Source organism: Mustela erminea, chromosome 7 (assembly GCF_009829155.1).
Source record: "Mustela erminea isolate mMusErm1 chromosome 7, mMusErm1.Pri, whole genome shotgun sequence".
NCBI classification, from domain to species: domain Eukaryota; kingdom Metazoa; phylum Chordata; class Mammalia; order Carnivora; family Mustelidae; genus Mustela; species Mustela erminea.
Window position 1 is genome coordinate 60,711,145 of NC_045620.1, and position 11,875 is coordinate 60,723,019.

Consider the following 11,875-nt stretch of genomic DNA (forward strand, 5'->3'; position numbering starts at 1 on the left):
TGGAAACAAACTGTAGTCCATTTCTATAATGGAGAACTACTTGGCAATAAAAACCAAGGAACTGATCACACACAGAATAATGTGAAAGAATCTCCTAGGTCTCTCAATGAACACGTCTCTCAGTGTGACGCTAAGCCAGGGAAGCCAGACACACAACCACACATGCTGTGTGGGTCCATTTATATACTTCCAAGATGAGGCATCACTTGTCTCTGGTGTTAGAGGGCAGAGACTGGCTGGGGGTAGAGGGCCATTGAGGGTGATGGAAATGTCCCCTGTCCTGTTGAGGACTGTGATCCCACTGGTGGGTACAGCAGACAGTACTCTGAGCTAACCATTAAGATCAACGCATTTTTCTGTATGTAAATTATCCTGCAAGAAAAGCATTACAACCATCTAGAAAGAGGAAATCCTTGGAATTATTGTATACCCATTTTGAATTCTTTGGTTAACATTTAGAAACATGGAAGGTGAGAGTCTTCAGCTATCTGATACAACACCGGAAGTCACTTTGGGGACAGTGATGTACATTCATAAGGCCCATGAGGAGAGCCACACCCCCAGCACCAGCACCTTCCCTTTTCCAGGTGCTGGTTCTGGTCATCCTGAGGACAGGACCTCACAGTGTAGGGGCCAAGAACAATGAGTCAACCCTAACATCACAGGACCAGGGAGTGGGGTTTAAAGGATGTGACCGAGTGTGATTGTTCTCGGGGTCCCTCTGCTGTCCCAGTAACAAATCTGAGAGGGTTTGCTGACTGTTGTTGTGAATGGCAATTTTTGGTGGTATATGTTTTTAAAATGGACGCTTACATAGCAACAACATGAAATAATTTTGGTGGTTTTAAAAAAAAAAAAAGGAAATCCCCTTCTACATATGAATATTTAATTTGTGTAAGTCAAAATGAGAATGGTTGTATGCATTATAATCTAATTCCTCAGTTTATCCTAGTTTTCAAAAATAGTGGTATTTTACAGCCAGAGAGGACCTGAATGGTGAATTCCCATTTTGTAGATGAAAAAAACCCCTCCCCTCAGGAGGCTGTGTGACTGGCTCATGAGAATGAGCAATGAAGCCAGAACACACCTGGGTTCCCTGGTCCCCAGCCCAGTGCTTTTCCCACTTAGGTGTTTCTGAGTAGGACTGGGGCATACTTAAAATGAATGACTTGGCAGTGAGGTAGGCACCCAGAAGCAAAGCATGGTAAATCTATAGCATCAGGGCCTACTGCTGCGTAAGGCTAATGAAGGGAATGTGTGATTGCTGGAATATGCCTATTGGAATGTAGTTTGGTGATTTGGAATGCAGTATTTTAAATGTCTCCTTTGACTTAGCAATTCTATTTCTAGGAGACTGTCCTGAGGGAATGGTGGCCCCTTCTCTCACCTCCACCAACAAAAATAAAACAACCCCCCTTCCCACCTTTGCTTCAATATTTATATTGCTGTGTTATTTTTAAATATATCTTATCTGGATGGTAGAGTAAATTTTCCAATGTAGGATTGCATGTAGCCATTGAAAATTGCTCATCGTAACCTGGGATATGTTTATAATGTTAAGGGAAAAATCAGGATGTTATAGATAGACAAGGCAGATAGATCTTCATTGTATAAGAAAAGTACAGATTTGTATGTTGAGCCTATAATAGGTTTATAAACACTAATCAGTTATCTAAGAAATAAATGCCACAAGTCCACTTAGCAAATGCGGCAGATGTCACTGTGTAATAAGGAACTGTTGAAATGGTGGCCCTTTTCCCTTGATCAGGTGGAAGGTCCAGCCTATGAAGAACTTACCAGCCTTCATGATTCAGTTTATCAACAGTCGGTTTCCTGGTTTACTTCACTTCAGGATCACATGAAAGAACAAATTTTAAGCCATTTTGGGTTAATGCCAGACAGGGAAGCTGAGCCTCAGGTATAGTCTCCTTATTTCTTTTATAATGCTATTATTTGCTGCTGTAATGTGCTAAGACATATTATTCTGAAGGAAAGTTAGGCAGTACTATGCTGCCATCACGATCACTTATGAACCAATTCATCTATCAATAGAATGAAGAAGCTCCTAGTATATTAGCATGTGCCTTGAAGCAAAACAGTCAATGCTTTCTGAGTAATACTGCATAAAGGTAATTTGTTTTCTATCAAAAAAGAATTTATTCTGATTGGCTGTCAGCTTTAGTACTTCTATTTCTCTCCAACTATTTAATCTAGCTGTTTTATTTTTTCTCCCTCATTTAAATCAGCTGTTTAAATCATTTAAGTCAGCTGTTTAGAGAGTAGTAAGCCTTGTATATTGGCTGAACCCTCTGTGTTTTGCCCATAAGATTGCCTTGTACCTGGTAAACAGGTGTTGAATAAATGAAGAGAAAATCTAACTCTTGTTAAATTAGAAGTGTTCCTGCCTTCTATCCAGCCTGGCTTTCTCTGGTGCTCCACAAGTGTGGAGCTTTCTGGGAACCTGGCTCTTCAAGCAGTGCCTGGCTTCAGGCTGTGAAGGAGTTGTAAGTGCAAACGAATCCTCTCCCCCTTCTCTGAGTGACAGAGCCAGGCAAGGATTGCTTGGGCTTGTGGCTGAGAGTATGGAGTTCCTTCCACTGTGTGTGCTCACCTATCTTGCAGAGAGAACAGGGCTGGAGGACCAACTCTCAGCAGGTTTGGGGGAAGATGAACTGTCCTTTGTATCTTTCCCATCCATTTTTTTTTTAAGATTTTATTTATTTACCTGACAGATAGAGATCACAAGTAGGCAGAGAGGCAGGCAGAGAGAGAGAAGAGGAAGCAGACTCCCTGCTGAGCAGAGAGCCCGATGTGGGGCTCGATCCCAGGACCCTGGGACCACGACCTGAGCCGAAGGCAGAGGCTTTAACCCACTGAGCCACCCAGGTGCCCCTCCCGTCCATTTTTACATTCTTTTTCTATCTCTTGAGGATTTCTGCCCACCCCCCACCTATGTCTTTTCCAAAACTCAGGAGCATCTCCTGTAAGCCAAAAATTGTCTCAAATATAATAATCCTGATCTTTCAGTAGACTCTTCCTCCCCCTAAGGTAAATTGACACTGGCGTCCACCCTCTCAGTTCCCAGTAGGGATTTTGTATAGGTCTGTATACATTTGGGGTAGGATTGGGGGAGAAGCCAGGACAGGAAGCGGGACGGCCTGGACATCTTGGCTCTTAATGCCAGAATTACTGAGAACAGCTGTTTGACCAGCTTTACTTAGAGCTCAATCCAGAAATGTGTGCTTGGGTATGTGAAGTAAATGCTATCAGTTAGCATAATAATTCTTATACAGTTAATTCATGGTGATTCCCATATATATAATTAATAATAACTCATATGTAGATTTTCATCTATGTCTGCACATTCATCACATAGCTACTTAAAGCTTTATTACAAATTTTATTATAATAATCAAACACATATTTTTAGCCTTCCTAATATAGAGTTTTCTATGATGTATTTAAAACTTAAAAAACAATAACACAGAATACTGGGAATAGATAAAAAATTATGGTCCCCTTGTCTGAGTGGTGTATACTCCCAACTAGAGCCTTGAGAGAACAGAAGCAGTTAATTTGTGGAATTTCCCCATGGAAGTTGCTTCTCCTTGCAAGCGCTTTGTTTTGTGAGTTCTACCACATTTAAATGTGTAACAGGAAAGTACTTTCTATGTCAAGGGCTTGATGGATGGGAAATAGACCTAAAGTAGAAGGTGGCATTTAATTCTGGCTCCTGCCTTGTTGGTGGAACAAAAGGACAGTATTGGGGAGGGAGGAGACTTGTATTTTAGGTGATAATTTCGTTTTGCTTTCGTTTCTTCTGCAGAGTAACCCTAGCGGTCCCGCGTGGTCCTGGTGGATCCTGGCAGTGTTGCCGCTGGAACGCAAGGCTCAGCTGGCTATTCTTGGCATGATCTCCCTGAAAGAGCGTCTGCTCGCCATTCGGCGCATATTAGTCATCATCACGCGTAAGATGAACAGTCGGCAGGAGCTGGTTAATAGCAGGGAGAGAAATAATTGATTATCTCTCTCTGTCAAGGTTTCTGGAAGCACTTGTACTTTTGTGAGGAGCCGCTAGGCATGGAGAGTAGCGTCGCATTCATCATGCTCTGTAAAATGCTTGTTGATAGGGTTACGAAATAGAACACTTAACAGACACTGACTCCTTCTCAAATCTTAAAAGTCTGTGCCTCGTGGAACCTGACTCTGTGCAAGGTTAGCCTGAAGTTTGAATGGAGCCCATGATTGGAAAAGAACCTAAGAGAATCTCTCTGAAGCATTCGCTCAGGGTATCGTTCGCCGACAGCAGGGAACACCACAGGTGGTTGGCAAGTGGTTTAGGTTTTGCAAGAAAAAAAGGACCCCCTCCCTGGTACAGTGTCTTGCTGCACCAAATGGAAACAGCATGCTTTGGTGGCTAGACAGGATAGGGGAAACCACATTTTTATCTGGAAGCATATTTCTCAGAGCACAGGCTAACTGAAAATCCGCTTAGGCTTTGTTTGTCATTGTGAAGTTGTCTGTGAAGTTGAGGAATCAAATTGTGGTCCTGTGCAGGAGCCCAGATTAGTCATCACCCAAGAAGTAGTGGCTGCCAGATAGAACTGCATTTTGTGTCCTGCGGTAGTTCAGATGCTGTGTATTGCATGTTGTAATCAAACGAACGTCAGAATACACAAAGGTATACCTTGGATAGAGAAAAATCTGAGAACCAGTGTAGTTGAACTGAAGATATATATCCCTACACACTCAAGAAAGAGTGAGCAAAGTTAGCTAAAACTGTATGTGCATTGGGGTGTCAAACATTCAGCCAAACTAGCACAAAAAATTCCTTGAAAGCATAACCCTGTCTCATTAATTTGGTGGGTACTAAGCATTTAGGAAATTGCCCTCTTGCTACTAGGATTTGCATTGGAAATTAGGCCCATCAGTCATTTGAGTTCACCATCCATCCACTCATTTACGAAGATGTGAAAACCTGCTATGGAATGGGCATCTATTCCAGGAAAACACACCAGGACAATATGCAAGAAGCGGGAAGTAGGAATAGGATGTAAAGATTCAGCAAATTTTTCCTCCATCCTCAACCTAAAACTTGTCTTTGTGTCTTTTAAAAAGAAGTTTTAGAAGTGATCAGACCTGGTGTTATCTATTAAAGAACAATATATGACAACTTTAACCTCTGATGCAAGTTGGTAGTATTAATTGGGATAAACATTTGAACCTGAAATACTGAATAGTTTCACTGGCCTAACCAGCTTGTGCATTGAGTTGGCTTCTTGGTGTATGATATGGATATTCTTAACGGAAAGACGATGAGAACCAGACCAGGGAATAAATCACAGCTGTAAGTTTTGCTTTATTCATTCAAGGTGTATGATATTTGAGTTTTAACAAATATATTTCACAGTGTCAAAAGTTGGTTGTTTATCAGTCCATCAAGCATTTTATTATGATCGTGTTTCACTGTAATCATTGGAGTTTTCAGTAGCTAAAGGTCAGTTTCATTATGGGAGTGAGAAAATATTATTCTTATATAACTTAATCACAAAGAGAAAATGTGAAAGTACTTCCAATCAGATGTTTCTAGTGCCTCACTTGCTGCGAATCTCAAATCTCATCTTGAATATGTTTTAAAGGCAATTTGGCCAAGTGATTTCTAAAATATTTTATTGATTTATGTGTTCAATAGTATTCAACCTTCTTAGGCATTGTATCTTAGCCTGATCATCTAAAAGAAAGCAGAACTGTGTCTAGTATGCCAGAGGACCTTTCTTGGGAATGGTTCACGAAAATAGGTATGCACTGACCATTCTATTTCTTTTTCTTCTGAAGAATCTTTCCTACCTTAAAACATATCATTGCTGTTTCCAGCTGAGAGTGTGTAAAATAACCACCATGTGATCAGTTTCCCCAGGAGCCTTCCTGAAGTTAAGTCTCTGCGCTCAAAGTACCAGTGCTTGTCTTGTATGCATCAGATGCTGTTGCTTTCTCAACCTTACTCTGGAGATGTCATCACTGGCCCAGGTCTCTGAGCAGAACCACTAACTTATCTCTTCCTGATTCTGTCTGCCTCTTTCTGAGTTGTCAGCTTGTTCTGAGTGTTCTTGTGTAAAAGCCTGTTTGGCAGTAATGATGTAGATAGAACAACAAAAGTTTCTGTTGTCTTTCTCTTTTGACACCCAAGGGAATGGACTGTGACTGCTTCATGCTCTGTCCAGTGTCTCACCTCTGCTTAGAGCAGAGTAGCTGATGGACACTTCCTGAGCACTTAGATGGTTTCCTTTTTTTTTGAAGATTTTATTTATTTATCAGAGAGCACACGCTCAAAAGCGCCCAAGTCGGGGGACGGGGAAGGTTCAAGGAGGGAGAGGGAGAAGCAGGGTCCCCGCTGAGCAGGGAGCTTGACATGGGACTCAATCCCAGGACCCCAGTCATCACATGAACCGAAGGCAGACACTTAACGATTGAGGCACCTGGGTGCCCCTTAGATGACATTCTTAATCAGGAAGGTGGGCCAGGGAAATAATATCTCAAGTCGTATTATAAGGGAAGCTAACTTTTACAAACTTTAGGAAACGTAAACTCCAGTTTGCTACAGATTTGCTACAAATTTAGCTAAAGCAGTAGAACAGATCCCCCTACCGCCCCCACAGCTCTTTTCTATCGTGAAGATGTCATTTCCAATATTTCTCAGAAAATAAGGTCTCATTCAGCGTCAGAACATTCAAGTTTAATTTTACTGAAAATGTTCCAACACTAATGGTCTAGTTACATCAGAATAAAAACAGAATCTACTTAGAGAGTAATAATAACAGTGTGGGGGAGTAATTTTTCGTCCTTAAGTATATTACTTGAAGTACATTCTGTACACTCTGTTAGGTGTTTTTCCATTTCACTCTCCTTAGTGGCTTGACTCATAATTCCATCCCTGCCTGGAATACAACTGATATTCTGACCGGCAGTATTTTGAAAGCTCATGAGATTTTTAGGGTATCACATTCCCTATGTGTCTTCATCTTCAAAATTGAAAGTTAGAAAACATTTTTTAAAAAAATTTTAAGATTTATCCATGCAACCACGTAAGTGGTTCATAACAAATTTATGTGCCAACTTTTGGAGTGCTGTCCTGTTTTTATAACCACAAAGGTGTCCTTTCTTCTCTTAAACATCACCCCTCTTACCTCCCAAACCAAAAAGCACCAAAACTGTTTCATAAGTTGTATCTCAATTATTAACATATATCAAGTCTTACTATAGGACTTTTGAATCATCAAGGAACAAAATTATAGATGGTAGCATTACCATGAACTATGATAGTATCACTTTGTCCTAAAATTATTTGAAAATTGGTAGTTGTTATAATCAAAATAGTCTGTTCCCTGGACTAACTGTATTACATAGAAGTCATTATGATTTTTAAGTTGCCTTTACCAAGTACTCATCTGTTTCTTCTTCCTTTCTCCTTTGATATTAAATTACTTTGATAGATACCACTCTAAATTTTAGATGTTATCTATAAAATAATGTGATAGATATGAAGAAGAAAGAGCATTAGGAGGGAAAATAAATGTGGGTGAGTTTTGTTTGCTTAAGGCATGAGGTTTTATTTTTCCTAAATACCCCCCACAGAATAGGGTAGAGAGGTCTCCATCTCCAGTTCTCAACATGAATAGCAGGCACAGCTTACAGAAAGCTCTTTTTCTGTAGCTCTGCCCCAATGAGAAGATCCTGTACTGATTCTGGGTTCATCAAAACTAAAAAACCAGAGAAGCTAAATCTGAATGAGTAGAGAGCTGTGCCAGCCATCTGAGAAAAATTGAACCCTGACTGTTGCCCAGTATCGCTTCGTCCCTACTGGAGCTAATGCTTTGTTCTGAGTCATTGTCTTCAGACTCATAGGAGGTGTTACCACCTTTGCAAATCCTCGCCTTAACTTCTCCTTAACCTTGGCCTCTCAACCGCTAAAAAAAAAAAAAAATTACCAAGTCTACCGAATTCCATCAAGTAGCTTTTAGTAGTGGATCTGCTTTTAGGTGAATATTAGCATATTGAGTATTAGAATATTGTCATAGCATAAGCTATTGAAGAAATTCATGAGCCACCATTGTAGATAGACCAGTTGAGGACATAGCTCTGATTTGTGCCCAAGACTTAATTTCTAAAGTTGGCTGGGTGACAATGCAGAGAAGTCCATGCCGTTGGAAGAAAAATTTATTGTTACTCGTATTTCTACTAGAAATGAGAGGCATGCACTCAGGGCCACATGGGGAAGAACCAGAGCCAGAAAGCAAAAGCAGGAGTGAGGGTGAGAGCCTTTCTTGTGTTTAGTGGGAAATACCAGGCAGGGCAGGGGAAACAGCTTGGGATTTTCTAGTTTGGATGGTGGTGGTGGGTTCTGGGCTATAAGCGCAGGTTCTATTTCTCTGGTATTGAGCTCTGGTTGATTAAGGCCAACGACTCTTTTCTCCTGGACTGTAAGAGCCTAAGGAGGTGGCTCAGAGTGTAGGCTCTGGATTGATTGGTTCTCATATGAAAGGTATGCTTCCTTATGGACCCTTTGCTGCCTCTGACTGGTCAGCCTGTACGGGGCAGTCTTACCAACTGGTGAGGCCCTCAAAGATGTCAAAACATCATAAGTCTTTTTTTAACACATGATTAATATGATTGTCCTCTGATGTTTTAGCAACATATTAAGGAAACTTTGGAGTGATGATAATGGAGACATTAAAGAGTAAGTCATACATTACCTTGAACAGCACAGAAAGCATTTGTTTGTTTGTTTGTTTGTTTTTTAATGTGGCATTAGTCACCATAGAGTACTTCATTCATTTTTGATGTAGTGTTCCATGATTCACTATTTGTGTTATAACACCCAGTGCTCATTGCATCAGGTGCTCTCCGTAATACCCATCACTGAGCTAACCCATCCCCCTACGCTTCTCTCCTCTGAAACCCTCAGATTGTTTCCTGAAGTCCATAGTCTCTCATAGTTTGTCTTCTGCTCTGATTTTTCCCCACTTCAGTTTTCCCTTTCTTCCCCTAATGTCCTCCAAAGTGTTTTATTATGATAGTTCAAAGGAGCAGCATGGGGGGGGTGGTGCAAGGAGTCCTTAAGGCCGGTCCATAACTAAGGTTTCCATTTATATACATTAGCCAAGATCATAGATCTGGAGTCTTGTGCGGGGGGTGGGGTGGGGGGGGCTGTCTTCAATGCTGTCTTAGCAGAGTTGTAAAGTATGAAAAGTATGAGTGTGATAATAATATCTTGATCTATTTCTCGAGTCCAGACAGCAGGTCCAACAGTTATGCTCTCAGAGTATATAATTTAGTAAATACATTAACAATTAAGTGGTAAGTGCCTGTAACCAAGGGAAAGGAGTGTTACGATTTGAGACACAAGGTAAGAGGTTCTGGTGGAAAGTTGGAGAAGGCAGCAGGAGAAGGCAATGGAGAGTGAGTGAGCGGTCCTCTCCCAGAGACTTGAGGGGTTGACTGAGAGAAGGCAAAGTGCTTCCTGAAGGAAGTAATAATCAACATTCAGTTTTTGAATAGTACAGATAGTAATCTCCAGATTTCTCTCTGGAAATCTTTTAAGCATTTTTTTAAGCATGGGAGTGTAGGGGTCTGTGTTTTGGTAGAGAGCAAGGAATATACCAGGGTAATGTGCTAAATAGGCAGCAAGCTCAGAAATGAAATAGAATCCCTAATTTTGGAGGAAGAGAAGCAAAAATGCCCTGTATCCAATTTGTGGCTTAGCAAAGGCAGGCTATGGGCATAAGTTCTAGTGTCCAAAGCAGAGTTGTCTCCAGTTGGCAAGCTCATGGTCTGGGAAATGTCATCTGAATAGTGAGCTTCTGGGCCAGAGTGATGTTGTCTGGGGTGTGGGACTTGGGGTATTCGTTTTAAGTGGGTACCCACTCAGGTTGATGTGGGTCTCAATGTTTGCTATGTTTGCTTGAAACAGTGGTTTACTTGAGGTGTTTGCAAACAAATGAAAGCAACCAGACCAGCAGTAATAAGACCAAAAGTCAGTAGAAGAGTGAATAGCTACACCTGGCAGAGTTTTTGTTTTTGATTTTTGGTTCAGGTTCACTTGGGTCCCTTATCAGTTAAGCAGCTGCCTGACCTATGGGAATATCTGTGATTAATGGGTCCCAAGAAAGTATGTGATCTCAATCTGGCCTTTAGCCCCTGTGGGATGGGGGCAAGAGAGAAAAATTTATAGAGAATGAGAAACCTTGTTAAACAGACTAACGTGTAATGAGTTTCTAATATACACGAAGGCAACACATATCCCCCTTTAATTTTTTTTAATTTAAATTTGAGGTAGTTAACATACAGTACAATACTGGTTTTTGGAGTAGAATCCAGTGATTCACCACTTACATACAATACCCAGTGCTCATCACAACAATTGCCCTCCTCAATACCCATCACCCATTTAGCCCATCCCCCACCCACCTCCCTCTATCACCCCTCAGTTTGTTCTTTATCATTAAGAGTTTTTTTTTTTTTAAGGTTATTTATTTATTTGACAGAGATCACAAGTAGGCAGAGAGAGAGGGGGAAGCAGGCTTCCTGATGAGCAGAGAGCCCGATGTAGGGCTTGATCCCAGGATCCTGGGATCATGACCTGAGCCCAGGGCAGAAGCTTTAACCCAGTGAGCCACCCAGGTGCCCCTGTCATTAAGAGTTTCTTATGGCTTGTTTCCCCTCTCTCCTTTTTTCTTTTACTCCTTACCATATATTCACCTGTTTTCATTCTTAAATTCCATATATGAGTGAAATCATATGATTTGTCTTTCTCTGAATGACTTATTTCACATAGCATAATACACGTAGTTTTATCCATGTCATGGCAAATGACAAGATTTCATTCTTTCTGATGGCTGAGTAATATCCCATTGTGTGTGTGATGTGTGTACAAATACATATATATACACACATATACATATACATATATACACACACAAAAAATTTTTAAGATTTTATTTATTCATTTGACAGAGATCTCAAGTACACAGAGAGGCAGGCAGAGAGAGAGGAAGGGAAGCAGGCTCCCTGCTGAGCAGAGAGCCCAACTCAGGACTCGATCCCAGGCTCCTGGGATCATGACCTGAGCCAAAGGCAGAGGCTTTAACCCACTGAGCCACCCAGGTGCCCCACACACAAAATATTTTTTATCCATTCATCAGTCAATGGACATTTGGGCTCTCTCCATAGTTTGGCTACTATAGTTAATGCTGCTATAAGCATTGGGGTGCATGTACCCACCTTTGAATCTGTATTTTTGTATCCTTTGGGTATATACCCAGTAGTGCAATTGCTGGATTGTAGGGTAACTCTATTTTTAACATTTTGAGAAACCTCCATACTGTTCTCCAGAGTGGCTGCACCAGTATGCATTCCCACCAACAGAGCATGGTGGTTCCCTTTCTCTGCATCCTCATCAACACCTATTGTTTCTTATGTTGTTAATTTTAGCCATCCTGCCGGTTGAGATGCTATCTCTTTGTGGTTTTTATTTGTATTTCCCTGAGGATAAGTGATGTTGAGCATCTTTTCATGTTTCTGTTAGCTGTCTGAACACATACTCCCCTTTAAGTAGAGGAGAGTACAATTAGAACATTTTTTTCCAGCTTTATTATAAATGGATAAATATAATTACATACATTCAAAGTGTACAACATGATGATTTGATATATATGTACATTAAGATAATTAACACATCTGTCACTTCACATAGTGTGTGTGTGATGAGAATGCTTAAGATCTACTTACTTTCAGTCACTTTCAAGAACACAATACTATATAATTAACTAGTCTCTGTGCTATATATTAAATCCTAGGAACTTTTATAACTGGAAGTTTG

The 11,875-nt window shown here is 40.7% G+C and overlaps 1 protein-coding gene across 1 annotated transcript in view; it reads left to right on the top strand.

The window, feature by feature from the left end:
* LONRF2 (LON peptidase N-terminal domain and ring finger 2) overlaps window positions 1-8,061 on the top strand; it is a 44,273-nt gene extending 36,212 nt beyond the window's left edge. The window contains exons 11-12 of the mRNA XM_032351820.1: window positions 1,769-1,918; window positions 3,827-8,061. Coding sequence (XP_032207711.1) covers window positions 1,769-1,918; window positions 3,827-4,021 — 345 coding nt within the window. The 3' untranslated portion in view covers window positions 4,022-8,061. The remainder of the gene's footprint in view (window positions 1-1,768; window positions 1,919-3,826) is intronic.
* Window positions 8,062-11,875: the final 3,814 nt, after the last annotated feature.